Below are 18,231 nucleotides of genomic sequence, written 5' to 3'. Positions count from 1 at the left end.
TTTTTGTTACTTTTAATAAACAAAAATTAATGCTTTTCGCTAAACTTTATCATGAAGATTTTTTTGATTTAGAACTCATGATACTTGAGACTCAACTTGATATTTACATTTTGGATATACACACTCTAATGTTAAATTTATAAAATTGAACAAGATTGAAGATCTTACAAAAATGATAGTTGAAACCAAGAAGGATAAGGTGTTTCCATTAGTTTTTTTTGATAAAATTAGTATTAATTTTATCAATTGTCACTACTAAGATAAAGAGAGCATTTTTATCAATGAATTTTATGAAAAATCGTTTATAAAATAGAATGAAAAATCAATGATTGAATGATATTTTAGTGATGTATATAGCAAAAATATATATATTTGATAATAAAGTCATTATACAATATTTTCAAAAAATAAAATCACATCGAAGACAATTATAAATGTATTAGTTAATGAGTATTTTATTAATTATATTTTTTAATTTAAAATATATTTATGTTATTACAATATTGACTCTTAAGTTTTATTTCTACGTCTCTCACCATCACCACTCACCTTCGCCCTTAGTAGGAGTGAAGCAACATATAAAGTTATTTCATTTTATTTATTTATTTTTTATGAAATGGGATTGTTGAAGAGTTATGTTTGCGTTAGAACGATGAGTTAAAATAGAGGGATAGTGAATGAAATTTTGAACCAAAAGAAAGGGAGAGTTTAAAAGCATGGCTGTCAATTGAAAATTTTGGACACAAATATGAAGATAAGTAAAAATGAAATAGTAATATTATACGTATTTATTTTAAGTATATAAATATATATATTTATATATATTATTATATAATTAAATATTATTTTATTTTTAATTTAAAATCATTTAATCTATAATGATATAAATGACTTTATATATATTTATATATTTAAAATGTATATATATAATTTTATTGAAAATTAAAATGGTTTATTAGGTATTCCTAGTTCACAGTAATTTCTCTAGATTAAATGGAAATAAACTGCATCAAAATTAAAAGGTGATTTCTGTTTGCCATTTTTTTGGAATGGAAATATGAGAAAATTACCATAGGTAACGGTAACCATGCATGATTTTGCTAATTGGTCCTTCAAAATCTCTAACTAACCCATCTGTTACTGCAGTCCTCGGATGAGTCTGTCCCTCTTTCTGCTTTAGGCTTACACGAACAATCCAAAAAAAAAAAAAATCCAGTCAGTGAAGAAGAGAAAATCCGAGACAATCCAAATCGCTCAGAATTGGATCCCCAACAAACAATACTTAATTTCTGAAATGGTGAAGAAGAAAGTGCCGGATTGGCTCAATAGTTCTGTCTGGTCTACCGCTCCTCCTCCTTCCGACGACGATCGCCTACACCGCTACTCCACTAAGCCAATCGCCACCGTCACCGTGGATCCGCCGCATGTTACCGCCGCCGCTCCTGCTCCTGCTCCTGTTCCTGTTCCCGCACGTCCTCCTCAAGCACCTGCCGTCGGTTCGACAGTTCAAAAAGAGCCTCCGAAGCCACACGTCATAGTACACAATAGCGATAGCAACAGCAATAACCATAGAAATGATGATGAAATGGACAATTCTGCTCAGGCTTTGCTCTTGCCCGAGGTTTTTTTTTTTTTTATAACTTTTGTTTATTTTACTTTTTTACTTTATGATTTGTTAGGTTATTCTACAGTGCAGTACACTAGTGATACTGGTATATTTAGAATAATATGTTGATAGAAACTTAATTGGGCTGTATTTATACTGGTACATTGAGGAATGGTAGATGTTTTCATGTTGTGATTATGTGGATGTGTGAATTTCCAGCTGTCGAAGAAAGTGATAAATATGAGGGAATTACGGAGGTTAGCTTCACAGGGAATACCTGATGGCGGGGGCATTCGATCAACTGTCTGGAAGGTGTTATTCATTTCTTAAGTTTTTGTAGAAACGAATGCTACTGATTTTTTGTGGAGTATGTTAGGGTTAAACATTCAATTTTTGACTAATGTGATCACTGTGGCAGCTCTTACTGGGTTATTTACCACCTGAGCGTGGGGTTTGGTCATCTGAATTAGCTAAGAAGAGGTCTCAGTACAAGCACTTCAAGGAGGAGCTTTTGATGAATCCTGTAAGCCGTATTTGCGTTTAGTTTTGGTTTTTTATTTGTAATTTGTTTGGGTGGTTTCTGAATGTTGATGTGGCTAGTCAGTCAGAAATTGCAAGGAAGTTGGAAAAATCTGATAATGATGACCCCAAAAGTGAAAGTAGAGGTATGCTCTCAAGATCAGAAATTACTCATGGGGAGCATCCTTTGAGCCTTGGAAAGACCAGCATCTGGAATAAATTTTTTCAGGTATCTCAATCACTTGAGAATTAGTTTTGAATTGTGTGCTTGAAACATCAACCTGCTTTTATGTTTAAGAAACTAGCTATTCTGTATTTGATTTGTATGAGGTATAATCACGTTCATAACACATGTTCAAACATTTAAGACAAATTGATAGTCCTTTTTTGTGACAAATAAGTTAAATTATTTATGTTTACCTGCCTTTGATTTGAGGTCGAACATGTCTTCACTTTGTGCGTCATGTGTCTTCCTTATTAGTTGTCCATAATAATGACTTTTGGTGTTGCTAAATATAAAACAATATAAGCAGGTGTATGCATTCGTGACATACTTATGAAATATCTGGTTTTATTTTTGGCCATGTAGGACACAGAAATCATGGAACAGATTGATCGAGATGTAAAGCGCACTCATCCAGACCTGCATTTTTTCTCTGGAGACTCCCCTTTTGCAAAATCTAATCAGGTTCATGCTTGTGTTGGGATCAAAATTTGATATAACTACAGTCCAGATCACGGACTTATATATATCTCTCATTTTCAGGAGGCTTTGAAGAATATATTAACTGTCTTTGCAAAGTTAAATCCTGGTATTAGATATGTCCAAGGGATGAATGAAATTTTGGCACCTCTATTCTATGTATTCAGAAATGACCCTGATGAGGAATTTGCGGTAAGTATATTTAGTTTCTTTCTAAAATAAAACAAGTTTCTTTTTGCCTTATTTAAAATTTTGCCCTTTGGGTGGGTTAAATGATTATGTTTCACTGGTTTCAAAGTTTCGAATTTAAGCTTAATCTGCTTAAGTGTTGGATTACAAAAATAAATAAAATAATTCAATTGAATGCTTGAATTTTTGTGAATGTTCTTTTCATCACCATTTTGTTTGAGTTACATAAAGGGATCTTTGGCCTTTATCTATATGAAAAGCAATGTGCTTTGAAAGAGATCCACAATGGAGTTATCTCCTTAGATGCACTTTGGACATATGACACTGTATCAGACTTCATACAACAGAAATGGATTACACATGGACACTTTAACTTTTGAGGGCACATATTAACCTGGTTTCCTTACCCAATAACCGTTAAACTTTACAGTCTATGCTATACTGATATAGCCTGAGTCATCTATTGAGTGGTTAATTGCTGCAAGATGTATATTACCGACATACTCAAGTTACTGCAACCATGCCTGCTGAAAGAGTGTTAGGTAATATTGCGGACACACCACTCTAATCTTGGTAGGATGTGGTTGTGGGCATAAGTTCGATAATCATCTCCACAGAATAACCTGTTTATGATAGTGTTGACCTGCACTCCACCTTCTCACTCTTTCTTTCTTCATGTGAGTGGTGTAATGCTATGTTTAGCAAGCTATGGGCTCAGAAGAAACTACACAGAGCAAAATTACAGCAGTCACCACTGGCACGGAATGCCAACATCAATTTGAAAGTGCACCTTCATCATTTTTGTGACAAATCTGAATAGGATCCCTCATCATCTAACAGAAAATAGATCCTGCAGATAGCATTGCGGCATCCTTTTGGCATAGATCAAGGAATGGTTGCCTGTGTGAACTCTTGCACAACCCTTGGAGTTATTGATTGAAACCCTATGAAGCTTATTATCAGTGGAAAACTTTTATGAACCAAAGTAGTTAATGATCATTAGAAACGAGTGTATCTATGAGTATCTATCTTGTGCCAAAAAGTGCACCCTCTTTACTCAAAGACCATGAATGCAATAGGTAGAAAATACTTTCACTATAATGCTATGATGTGATAACGAGATCTTGTTGAAACTAGTACATGTAACCAGATCTAAGAAGTTTTGAGACCTATAAACATAATTTATTTTTGTAGTGTAGAATATACCTTTCTGGAAAATAGCATTGAGGCAACCTCATAGCAAAGTTAACGAGGTTATATACATAAGCCCTTTAGTAACCTTAGAGATCAAGTCTATGAACACAAGGAAAACTTTTACCCAACCAAAGCACTCAATTGTTAGAAGTATACTAGTATAACTAGATAAGAGTATTGACTTTTGTGCAGAAATATAATCTACTCTGTTACAGAAGAAATATAAAGGGGAAAGAAAATTCATGTATTGTATTTTATAATAGGGGTAATTGTAGGTGACCTCCACGGGTTACACAAATTAGTAGTAAGGACCCATTTTTGGGAAATGGAAATTCCCATTTTGATGATCTGTTTGGTTAAGCTGTCAGAAAAAGTTGTTGAAGACATGAAATGACCAATTTACCCCTCGTACATCTGCAAGGATATTAATGTACCATTTAACCTTGAGCAATAAAACCTTTGACCAAACCACCCCTTATCTTCACCAACTCAATATTCATCGTTTCTTAATCACTGTTTCATGTTTTCTCACTTCCAAAATAAAACAAAAGCTCAAAATTGATCATTATATCCCCACATTTTTTTTCACTTAAAACATTTTATTAACAATGAAAAAATTAAATCATATGACTTCAGTCTAAGAAAGCCCTTATTATTTCATAATCAACATCCTCAAGCACTATATTCATACAACTTTCACCAACACCTTCAAACACACTTATATGATTGCCAAACATCTTTAATTAAAGGTAAATAAAGTTGATTTGTCATCTAAGGAGTTGTTAGTTGAAATAAGAGTGTGAGCAAGCTATGCTAGCAATGCAAAGTGTGTGCCAACACTAGTTGTTTGTGCCAATGAGGGATGGCTTGTAGTAGCTTGAGCAAGTGGCGCTAGCAATGCAAAGTTCACAATGGCAATATATGCGTGGCGCTGGCAATGCAAGCTTATGGTTATGTGGTCCTGTTGTGGTCAATGGATTTGACTATCTGATTTTAGAAGATCCGGTTGATTTGCTTGATTTGATTTTAAAGAAACTTTTGTTTTAATGTTTGTTAATAAAAAGGATTTGTTCTGATAGAGGTAAAAAAGATAGAAGAAATAGATTAGCTATTTATTATTATTATTATTTTTTTTTTTGAGAGGGTTAGGAGTTGTTCCTTTTCTTTTTTGGATTGGACCATTAACTAACATGAAACATTAACTCCCTCAAGTGTTGAAGTTATGTTCCTATTTCCCAAACCAGGGGGTGTAAACTGCTAATTCATGACCCATAGATGGGGCTGACTGTAATTACTCCTTTTTTAATTGTATTACAACCATATCTTATCATACATACAGGTCGAACTAAGCTGTTCTGGGATTTTATACTTCCATTAATTAATCGGATGCAAACCAGTTTGTACTCATGGTGTGTTATTTCAATAATGTTACTTTCTCATTGGTAGCTAATTGTTATTTGTGGCTTGTGGTCATTTGAGATAATATACATTTACTCTTTCAGTATCAGTTGTTTCAGTTTCCTCTGTCAAATTGTAGTGTCTTATTTTACATTTCCTTCTCTTTTGGTTCACCTAAGAGATTTAGGAGGACCTGGAAATTCAACATACATACCAATTAAAAGAGCTAGCATTTCTACACATATCTATAGAAAATATTTTAATCCTTTTCAAGGTTTCCTTTTGTACCATGGAATATTGCTGAACAACTTTGACAGATATTTTGTTGCAAGACAATATTTGATAGCAATGAGAACATTGTAGATCAAAATTGTTCCTCATGAACTTATTATTGATAGTTCTCATGCTACCATGATTTATCATGCTTTTGTTTTTGTTTTGTTTTTCATTTATAAAATAAAGTCATGCAGGACTCAAATTTATTGTTTTCCTGGCCTCTGTATATTATTAAGATTTATGAAGCTACCTTGGTTTATACATAGCTTTAGTTTCATTTGGTAATCATTTTCCAATATTAAGTCATGCAGGCCTCTGCAGAAGCGGACACATTCTTTTGTTTTGTTGAGTTGTTGAGTGGATTTCGGGATCATTTTTGTCAGCAACTTGACAACAGTGTGGTTGGAATCAGATCCACAATCACAAAGTTGTCGCAGCTTCTTAAGGAACATGATGAAGAGCTTTGGCGTCACCTTGAGGTCACAACTAAAGTAAGACGCAACTTAAATAATATACAATTTGTTGCATTTGATATGAATGATCTTATGTTTTCTTACTATTTTTCTTGTTTAACAAGATTTCAGAGTCTTTATATAAGTATCAAACTGAAAATATAGTGAATCACACCCGCAAATTAAAAATACCGTGTTCTTTAGAAATATTATCCTATTTACATGACAAACAAAAATCATGTTCTTAGATTGTAGTAATGTAGCAGGTGAGGTGAATGAAAATTAATACAAAAGTTATATTTACTTTTGACTTGATTGGTCTTTACTCCTTACCACGGTATCCATGTCTCTATTATGCTTTTACTGTATGCATATGTTTTAGTTTCACATGCATGAGGTCTCCCTATGTTATATTTGCTTCTCTTTCTGTTGTTAGCTGTCAACTTTAAGGTTCATTCTATTCTTCCTTTAATTAATCTGTGTTTTGTGATTAAATCTCCTTAGAGGCTGAGGATACATACAGAGAATCTGTTATACAAGCTTTTATTATTTTCAAGACATTTTAAAGTGAAAGTTCTGTTCTTTTTTGGTCAACTAATTCTTTTGGGATGCCTGACTGATGTATTAAAATTTGACAGGTCAACCCCCAATTTTATGCATTTAGGTGGATTACTCTCCTCTTGACTCAGGAATTCAATTTCGCAGACTGCCTTCACATTTGGGACACACTTCTGAGCGACCCAGAAGGCCCACTGGTAGGTTTAAAATTGATTTATTTTCTATTTTTCAGTTAAGATTTTTTGTTTTATATTGATATGAAGATCCTATTCTCGAGTGTCAAAATATTTCTGATGGAAGTAGTAATAGTACCCTTCCTGAGTATGAATAGTCCAAAGGAGCTTAAAGGCAAAGCTTAAGCAAATTGTTTTTTTCTTCGGCTGCATTGCATTTTTCAAAAGCTGCATCCTTACTAAGATTGTATACTAGAGGATGTGACCAGATTTCTGTCCAAACAGTAATTAAGTGTCCAAGAAATTGTTTTTTGGTAATTTTAGATTGTTTGCTGGATATGCTTAGTCTCTATCTATATTCTATGAAATACTTGAGTCATGATTACTGAGTTTCGTAAAACTAATAGATTTACTTTTCTTGACTGTTAAAACTGCTGTTGATTTTGAATTCAGTTATAAAATTCTCTGGATCCGATTAGTCCGACATGTCTTCTTTCGGGTTAATCACCTATTAACGCTCTCTAAACTAAGGCAGTATTTGTGGGCTTCTCTTATTTACTTTAGTAAAGAAAATATTCACTGCCTAATGCAGCTGTGCCTTAGGTTGAGCGTTCAAATGTTATGGAGCATTATGAAGGATGTAATTTATGGTTTCTTAATAATCAGGAAAAGAATAACACAAAATCTAACAAAGTTGTGACACTGATACTACAGGAGAGTCTGCTGCGTATATGCTGTGCAATGCTAATTCTGATTAGAAGGCGATTGCTAGCGGGGGATTTCACTTCGAATCTGAAGCTACTCCAGAATTATCCACCTACGAACATAAGCCATCTACTCTATGTTGCAAACAAGTTGCGTAGTCGTTCCACTGCCTGATTTTGTTCCATTTTACAATTTCCCCTTGTTTGCATATTTCTGCTGTTAAAACATTTAATGTTTGTAAATTACTGGATGTAAATGTTGTTCAAAGTTATGGGCTAACATGCAGGGGTTAAATGTCTTTTTCTTTTTTTTTTTAAATCTTACATTAATTAATTGTACCTTTATGCAAGTGTCATTTGTTTTTAATTCAAGATTGGAGGGCATTTGGGTTACCTTAGCGTTGTTGGGAATATTTGCAAATGTTATTATCATCATTATGTTTGCCGTTGGTTTTCGTTTAACAGTAAATTCAAATATATTTTTGACATATGAGGCCAACAACCAACTTAGATATCTATATCTATATCTGTATATATAATTGATTCGGTTATGCTACTAATTAATGTAGAGTAAATGACATTCTCTCACCCAAGGTTTGGTTTTAAAATATTTTTTCACCCATAGTTGATATATATAACCTTTTTTTTTTTTTTGTTTCCCAAACGTAAACTCTTTAGAAAAAAAAAAAAAACTATTTTTAGAGAATAAATTGATATTCCAAAAATTTTAACAAGATTTTTAAAAAAATTTTATAAACACCTGTAATATTTTAAAAAATTAAATGTATAGTTTAATGTACAATTATAGGCCAAACGACTATTTCCCACCCAAGGTTTAGCGTTTTCTCAAAAGTCCCCCCTTTAACTATGGAAACACTAAACACCCACCCATGGCCGGTTAGATTTAACCAAACCCTAACGGCTGAAAATTTATCTCCTTTTACCCCCTAAACTTTAAAAACTGAAATTTTCCCCCCGCCTAAGTTTTAAAAAATGGCAGTTTCACCCTAGGGTTTGGTTTGAAATCTCCGGCGACCTCTCCGGCTCCGTTGCCGACGGCCACTCCCTCCGAAAGCAACCTCTCCTTCCGGCGATCTCTTTGCTCCCATTTGGAGGTCCAATCGGCGCCCGGAGACGCCGTGGGAGACGAAGACTTCGTCGGGAAGACGAAGTTCTTCGTCTTCCCAGACGAAGCCGACGCCGTCGTCCTCGTCTGGGAAGACGGTCGTCTTCCCAGAGGTCTTCTTCTGGAAGACGAAGAACTTCGTCTTCCCGACGAAGTCTTCGTCTCCCACGGCGTCTCCGGACGTCGATCGGACCTCCAAATGGGAGGAAAGAGATCGTCGGAAGGAGAAGTTGCTTCCGGAGGGAGCGGCCGTCGGCAACGGAGCCGGAGAGGTCGCCGGAGATTTCAAAACCAAACTCTAGGGTGAAACTGTGATTTTTTAAAACTTAGGGTGGGGGAAAATTTGAGTTTTTAAAGTTTAGGGGGCAAAATTAAATTCTATTTTAGTTTATTTTTAATATTATAGCCAAAATGACGATTTTACCCCTACCACCGTTAGGGTTTGGTTAAATCTAACCGGCCATGGGTGGGTGTTTGGTGTTTCCATAGTTAAAGGGGGACTTTTGAGAAAACGCTAAACCTTGGGTGGGAAATAGTCGTTTGGCCACAATTATATGATAAAAGTATCTCTATCTATTGGTCAAGAGTAAAAGGGCATGAGGGTGAAAGTCAAGCTTGATTTTAACTAAATTGAACCCAAACAAGGTAAAACTAGTGAAGGAAGGGGGGTTTAGCTCGTGTTTGGCTCCCTTCATAGATTGGGAGTTCATTTTCAACTCAAATTTGTGTAGACAAGTCAAACTTGACCTGGGCTCATAGAACTCGTTGACTTAAATTTGATTCACTTTTGGCTTGTGCAATGTAGCTTAATTTTCTTTTATAGATTTTAGTTAAAGTTTTGATTTGGGTTCATATATGTCAAGTTTGAATTTGGGCTTATGCTCAATTTTTAAATATATTTAACTTAGATTTGAATTCAAATTCGGATTTGTTCAAACAACATTTGTATCAAACCTGAATAAACTTGTTTCATATCTAATCCTAGATAAAAAGAAAAGCAAATAAAAAACTTCTTAAATAATTAGAAGATTTAAAAGATTATTTTTAATTTTTTATAAAATAGGGTTACATAATAATTTTCAAAAATAAAATAATTTATTTTTTAAGTAAAAATGTGTTATTTAAACTTGTTAAGGTGGGAAAATGTAATTCACTGATTAATGTATGTTGGTTAGTGATAAAACTAGTTAAGGCTATCTCTATCACTATCAATATGTAACAGTAATACAATAATAAATTCACAATTCAATGTTATCAAAAACTCTACTTTGATCACATTATCAATCGGAGACTTTTACATCCACCACCGTGTCCCTCCCTATCCCTATATATAGAATGATCTGTATTCTGGACATCCCAAACAACTACTGTTTTAGTAAGAGCATAATCACTCACACTACATTTCTCTTCCAATTAAAAAAACATTAATTCACAGGCAAATGTGCTCTGGACAGTGTAGTAGCCTAGCTTAGCCTAGAACATTGCCTTATTTGTCCAATTCCAACTCCAACTCATGCATTCATCCACTCCCTGCATAATATGTGCCTAGCCTACAGATCCCAAACAAGTTTTACTCCTTTAGAAATTTTGAAGATATCAGAGTTTATAATGAATGGTGCAAATTACTACACACAAAATTTTGGAAAAAAAAAATCAACCCAAATCGATTACAGTCTCTAACCATATAAAAATTTCTTCCCTGAACAAGAATAACCAACTCAAACCAACAACTTAAAGCAAGATCATTTTGAGGACATCATTCAGTGAATGATCATGTTAGGATTAGATGATGACCATGATAATAATAATAATAATAATAATATATTAAATTATGATGATATAATGATAATATATTTTATTTGATTATATCTGATTTGATTAACATGATATTCAAATATCAAAATTAGCAAATTGGAATAATAAGAATGAGTGTAGGGTAGCCTCACACTGATAAGAGCTAAAATTTCTTGTTGCCAATAATGATATTGTTCGTATTGAAGTATTTTATTCTATTTTAGAGGTTTCTAATAAATTAGTATCATAACACTACAATTTTAAGGATGTGGAAGGTCAAACAACTAATGGAATTGGAAGCTCGTGCAATGGGGGAAGACAAAATTTGTCTTCGTTATGCAAGCAAAGAGGAATTATGATTGTAATTGGAAGTCATGGGATGTTCTACCCGTGGATGAAGACGGATCAGATTACGATGTCAAACTAACTATGTATGATGAGTGACGTGAGAAGAAACTAATCCAATGAAAAATCAGCTAGTTCTGTAAAGTTATTAAGCTGACTATGGACCAAGAAAGGGAATTAGTTGAATCTAGGGTGGGGTTCAATTGGTTGAATACAATGATCAGGAAAGGAAATCAATAGATTCCCAAGTTCAATTATTTGTGGCTTGGGGTTCAATTGGTTGAATAAAATAATATATTTGATTTGATTATGGTAATATTTGATTTCGAAATTCAGGATATTGGAATAATAAAAAAGAGTAGTTGGATTGAAGAGAAGGGGAGAAAATTATTGACTTGAGTTTATGGCAGCCTTTGACTGATTGGGAGACTACAACTTTTGAAAGAAATTAACACATTTTGTTGCCAACATTAGCATTGTTCATACTGAATTATTTCTACTAATTTTGAGGTTCTTAACAAATTGGTATCGAAGTACTATGATTATAAGGATGTGAATGTAAGATATCATACAAGATAAAAATGGAAGATGAAAGAAGGTCAAACGACTAACAAAAGTGAAAGTTTGAGCAATCAGGGAGAACGAAATTTGTTTCTGTTGTGAATGTAAAGAGGAACAAAATCATGATTGTAAATACAAGTCATAGGATGTCCTGTTGGTGATTAAAAACAATCAGATGACAAAGTCATAGGATGCCCTGTTGGTGATTAAAAACAAATCAGATGACAAAGCCATCTTAATTGTGTATGATGAGCAACAAGAGACAAAAGAAATTGATCCAGCTGAGACTATAGATTCTGATAAAGTCATTAAGCTAATGATGGACCAAGAAAGGGAATTGGTAGAATCTAGAGTTCAGTTGGTCAAATAAGGAGACTAGGAGGGGGGAATCAAAAGATTCAGGGGTCCAATTGACAAATTCTGATGAGTTCCAGTTGCCAGAGTTCTTTTTTTTTCACTTGGTGATCTAATTCATTTGGTGGTAGAGACTGAATAAGCAACGACCGAAGAAGAAAATGTGAAACAAAAATAAAAAAATGAGACGTTGACAAAGACGAACTGGTCTAGGATTGACAAAGATGACATTGAAAAAAAAGGATGAACTCTAGGGTTGACCTTTTTTTATCACCAATGGCAATTGGAATAAAAGCAAAATTGGAAGAGTTATTACAAACTGGATAGGAAGAAATGTAAAAATGAAAGAAAAAGATTTCCAACTAGTTGGATCAAATATAAAAGAAAAACAAAATAATTAAAAAAAAAAAAAAAGAGATTTTCCAATTTTCCCACTTTTTGTTGCCAACATTAGTTTTGAAGTATTTATTCTATTTTAAAGGTTCCTGACAGACCGCTAGCTCCAAAGTAACAAAAGACTTCTAATCAGACTTTAATATGATAGGTGAATGTTAAGTGCAATCATAATAATAAAAATACTCCAAATATATTTCAATGGAAGCACTACCAAAAAACATTATCGAGAGTTATCCAATCTTCCTTGAAAAAATCTGCTCTTTCATTAGAAAAAATAAATATCATAAAAGAATGACAATGTTAGGACTGAGGCTGTACAATAAGCAATATAAGGGTTCAAATAGGAGAACTATAAATTGGAGTGAGCTGACTAGATTGGTTATTAAAACAAGTGATTATACGTGGCAAAAATATGAAGGAAGAATAGTTGGAGTGAGGGACTAGGTTGTATAAAGGAGGCTTGAAGAATCTAGAAGAGGCAGAGAAGAAATTTGTTATTGGCTGTGGTTTTTGTAGGAGAGAACCTGGTCTATCGAATACCAGGGGGTGGAGAGGCTTTCGACATTCTCGAATTTGCAGTGAGCCCGTGTTGAAGGAGAGACTGATTTGGTGAGTAATTTTTGTAATGAACTTGCATTGGTTTAGTTGTGTGTGTGTGGACATGTGGTGGTGGTTGGTTGTGTGATTGAGTTTGCTGGTCCGAGTGGGAAGAAGGTTAATCAGAATTGCTAAACTGAGGAGTACAGTGTTATATAACCCAGGTACCTATCAAATTGGTATCAAAACAACTATCCTGGGACAAATTCGGAGACCAAAAATCTGGAATCAAGAATGAGAAAAATGGGAAATGAAAGTGTTAGGGCTAAGGTGTACATGAGAAGCATGCAAACAATGGAGCCAATATGAAACATGGCAGTACGTGAGAGTTACACCATTTACACAACAAGAAGATGGTAGGCAGCAAAAAAAAAATATCAGCATCAACAAGAAGAACGTGCAACAACCACCCAACTGCATATGCTGGAGGAAATAGATGATATAGGCTTGGAGTAGAGGAAGATAGACGGAAGAGTTCTGTGAAGAAAATGAATGAGGGAGAGTCTCCAGCCTCTCGAATGCTAGAAAATATCAATCTGCGATACTTTGTTGTTTTATCAATTTAGTTTTGTAATTCTGCAATTGTATTTGTTGTTCACTTGGTGTTGTATTGAAGACTTATGTGCAGATATACAAGTTTTAAAGATTGTATTTCCTGAATTTCTATCAATACAAACTCTATCACATTCATGTGCAAGAAGAAGACACAAAGAAGACCACAGAAACACACGAAGGATACTATGAGTTTTTTGTCATACCATTTGGCTTGACCAATGCTCCGGCAACCTTCCAAAGCCTAATAAACGAAATTTTTAGACCCTCCTCGCATAAGTTATACTATTATTTTCCGACAATATACTGGTATACAATGAGGGACTTAAAGATCACTAATGGCATCTGAGAATAGCGTTGAACCTCCTACGGGATCATTAGTTGGTGGTGAATCAGAAAAAATGTTCATTTGCATAAGAAAAAAATGAGTACATAGGGCACATTGTATCACAAAAAGGAGTTGAAGTAGAAAAAAATTAGAGACATGGAGAGGCGGCCTGTGTCAAAAGACTTAAGGGATCTGCGGGGTTTTTTAGGGCTCACACGATATTACTGAAAGTTTGTAAGAGGGTATGGGAAGATAGCTACACCGCTTACTAGGTTGCTAAAGAAAAATGCTTGTACATGGATTTTTGAATCCCAACAAGCTTTTGAAGCCTTGAAGACAGCCATAACAATAGTCCCTGTTTTGGCAATACCAGATTTTTCTAAGTTTATGGTTGAGACAAATGCATCGAGAGTGGGGCTAGGCGTAGTTCTTATGCATAATGACTTACCGATAACCTTTCCGAGCAAGGCATTTTAACTTCGGAACAGAGACAAATCTATCTATGAGAGGGAGTTGATGGTGATCATTTTTGCTTTACAAAAGTGGTGTTAATACCTTTTAGGAAGACATTTAAATCTGGATGGATCATAGAAGTCTCAAATTCCTTGTGGATCAAAAGGCAGTAGGACTAGAACAACAGAAGTGGCTAATTAAATTACTCGGATACGACTTTGAGATTGTGTATCGCCTAGACTGTGAAAATAAAGCAGTTGATACCTTATCCTAGAACCCATAATTTACTAAAGAATTGCAAGTTATATCTTTGAGACTGATGGTATCCAAAATGAAGTTGACACAGACGAAAAGTTACAAAAAAATTATACAAGAGTTGTTGTGTAATCCAACGTCACACAGGGGATATTCTATAAAAAATGGCCACCTTGTTCTATCAAGGGTAGAGGGCATTGCCACGTCACTCCAACCATATTCCCTAACTCTTGGCTAAATTTCATTCTTCTTCTTTTGCTGGACATTTTGGTTTTTTTAAGACATACAAGAGGCTAGCTCTAGTTGTCTTCCGGAAGGGCATGAAAAAAGATATTAAGCAGTTTGTTGGAATTAGAGGTTTGTTGGAGAATGAAATATCAAAGTCATGTCTCTTGTTGGATTGTTACAACCATTACCAATTCCATCACTAATATGAGAGGATTTGTTAATGGATTTTATGGTGGGGTTATCGAAAGCAAAGGGTATAGATACAGTTTTAGTAGCGATTGATCGGCTATCCAAATATGGTCATTTTGTTGCCATTCGACAGCCCCTCACAGCTAAAGATGCAGCGGATGTCTTCATCAAAGAAATAGTTCACTTACATGAGTTTTCGCATAGCATAATGCCCGATCAGAATCAAGTCTTTATGAATGACTTTTGAATGAAGTTGTTTAAAGCAATGGGAACATATTTAAAATATGGTTCAGCATATCACTCGTAAACAAATGGTCAAACTAAGGTGATCGATCAAAGTTTAGAAACATACCTTAATCGTTTTTGCGTACAACAATAGAGAAATTGGCCTAAATGATTGGCTTAGACAAAATACTGGTACAATACTTATTTCCATAGTTCAGCAAACATGTCACCTTTTAAGACGGTTTATGGAGGGATCCCCCGCCCCTCCTTAAATGGGTTGAAGAGAGTTCTCGAATTGAGGAAGTAAATACCATGATTCGAGATAAAAACCTAATTTTGGATGAACTTAAGAGCAATTTGAATAGGGTGCAAGAAAAAATGAAGTTGGTTGTTGATAAACATAGGCCATAGGTTGAATTCAAGGTGGGAGATCACGTCTTTCTAAAACTCCAACCTTACCACTTTCGTTTGTTGGCATCTTGCCTGAATGAAAAACTAAGTCTACGCTTTTATGGAACCTATATAGTATTGGAGAGAATTGGCAAGGTAACGTATTAATCACAGTTACCTAAGGGATCTAAAATACATCCAGTTTTTCATGTTTCACAATTAAAAAAACAAGTTGGACCTGTTGTTATGGGTCAACCACTGCTAGCATGCTTAAATGAGGATTTGGAGGTGGAATTACAACCTGTAGAAATATTAGATTGTCGCTATTCTGCTCAAAGTAATTTAGAACAACCGGTTAAATAGGAAGGACTTCCAAATTGCGAATGTTCATGGGAATTGTATACAGGTCTCAAGCGATCTTTTCCGAACTTGCACCTTGAAGGCAAGGTGCCTTTCAATGGGTGGGGTAATGTTAAGGCTAAGGTGTACATGAGGAAGCATGCAAATAGTGGAGCCAATATAACACATGGCAACAGCTTGGGAGTTACACCTATCGCACAAGAAGAAGAAGGAAAGCAACAAAAAAAACATATTAGCATCAATAAGAAGAACGTGCAAAATCCACCCAACTGCATATGTTGGAGAAAATAGATGATATAGGCTTGGAGCAAAAGAAGACAGATAGAAAAGTTTTGTGAAGAAAATGAATGAGGGAGAGTCTTCGACCTCTCGAATGTTGGATAATATCAATCTGCAATGTACTGTGCTGTTTTATCAATTTAGTTCTATAATTCTGTAATTGTATTTGTTGTTCACTTGTTGATGCTGTATTGAATACTTATTTGCAAATGTACAAGTACTAAAGATTATATTTCCTGAATTTCCATCAATACAAACTCTTATCACCTTGCTTTGAGTTATTGAATACACTGTATCTTTTTTTACAAGCATTACAAAATTCTATAAATTAAAATAAGACATTAGAAAAAGTTGTAGCAGCAACGGAAGTAGAAATCTAGACCTGCACAGAACAAAATTCCAGCTAGCTCCAAGTTTGTATCAAAAAGCATACTTAAACAAAAAATGGAGAGAGATTTTGGACAAAGCTATCTAGGTTGCCCAAAAATTGGGTCTCCCTTCTGCAAATAAACTGCAAAAACATTTGGCAAAACTCTAGTCACCAACGACAGTCCAAAAAGTAAGCATAGGATCATCCCAAATTAAGATCCATTGAGTATCCTAGATGACCGAATGAGACCACAAAGTTTCCCGATCGATATTATGGGACTATAAAGCTTCCTAAGTAAGAGTTATAGCCTAGTATAATCCATGTCATCAAAGTTGTCCTAAAAGGTACTTCTAATGACCAAGTTAAGGTTGACTAGTCAAAAGGTATAATGGGAATTTAGTGAAGTTTAAAGTAGAGTCTCACATTTATTAAGTGATTAACACTCACTCCCCTACTTTTCATATTTTGCAGGTTCAGATGATTAGAATGACTGCAGTGTGAGAGGTCAGCAAACTTAGAGAAAAATGAGGCGCATTTGTCATTTACTAGCTTTATATATTAGGGATTTTAGTGCTTTTTATTATGTGATTGTTTATGAACATTTTATAATGTTACTACACAGAGTATGTTTAGTATTGATGGTTTTTACATATTAAACACCCTTTGTATGTTTTCAACTGTTGTTTTAATGAAAGACATTTTGGTCATTTCTCATTTATGTGATAATTGCAAGTATTTTAAATATTATATGCTCATATTAGTTCAAATAAGTGACGCTTTCTTCTCAAGGACAATATTTCGAGAGGAAGGTGTTATCTATTAACCACCTTACTAGTGCAACCAAAATATATGACCTGGACTCAAATTTCAACAATCTAAATGTTTCAACCTAACCCTAGCAAACACAAACCAATCCAACCCATATTCAACCAAATCCAACACAATTACGTACAAACCCTTCATATCCATTATTCAAGAAACCCAAGCCTACACGTTTCCAACCCAATAATTCCAAGTCTCACTCTTTTAATAACCCATTTCACTACCCTAGGCCATACCCCTTTTTATTAAGCCCCAACACTATCCATTGCATTCAACCCGAGCCCCACACCCACTTCCTTCACCCTTTCCATAACACGAGAATTGACAACTCTCATCACTTTGCCACCGCTGCCCTCAAAACCTCCTCCTCAACTACAGGTGACTCTCATTGCCACTACTAGACCCAAAAAAACCTTCCTTCACTTCTCTTCTTCATCCCTATCACCTACATTCATAAACCACTTTCCTTCTTCTTTGCCACCTTGACTGCCGATCCTCAACACCTCCTCTCCTCACACAATTCAATCATTATTTTTCTTTCCCCTCCCAACATCTACAACTTATCTTCACCTATCCTGACTACCACCACCAACCCTATCCTAGATGTTGACAACTTTTTCAACTTACTATATGAGACTGTTTAATGCAATAAAGATTCACTTACCGAAAACGTACATGCTTCCATCACCAAAAAAATCCAAAGATACTTTACCCATCTCGATAGGTATCCTAATGTGGACCTTAGAGAAGAGGAACTGATTTGAAGGATCAAATGGTTGTGGGGATTCAACATTCTTCCAACCAGACAGGATTATCCATACCAAAACCATCGATG

General features: G+C 34.7%; 1 protein-coding gene across 1 annotated transcript; it reads left to right on the top strand.

Moving 5' to 3' along the window:
• Nucleotides 1-1,165: 1,165 nt before the first annotated feature.
• Nucleotides 1,166-8,165, top strand: LOC123207946 (TBC1 domain family member 13-like). Its single transcript, XM_044625431.1, has 9 exons — nt 1,166-1,621; nt 1,826-1,918; nt 2,025-2,129; nt 2,211-2,354; nt 2,715-2,813; nt 2,892-3,020; nt 6,197-6,376; nt 6,976-7,092; nt 7,783-8,165. Exons 1-9 carry the CDS (start codon nt 1,295-1,297, stop codon nt 7,945-7,947), a joined length of 1,359 nt encoding a protein of 452 aa, XP_044481366.1. The 5' UTR covers nt 1,166-1,294; the 3' UTR covers nt 7,948-8,165.
• The last annotated feature ends 10,066 nt before the right edge of the window (nt 8,166-18,231 follow it).

The sequence above is a fragment of the Mangifera indica genome, unplaced genomic scaffold (genome assembly GCF_011075055.1).
Source record: "Mangifera indica cultivar Alphonso unplaced genomic scaffold, CATAS_Mindica_2.1 Un_0121, whole genome shotgun sequence".
Classification (NCBI taxonomy): domain Eukaryota; kingdom Viridiplantae; phylum Streptophyta; class Magnoliopsida; order Sapindales; family Anacardiaceae; genus Mangifera; species Mangifera indica.
Note: the sequence above shows the minus strand (reverse complement) of the source record. Positions and strands in the feature narration are given on the sequence as shown.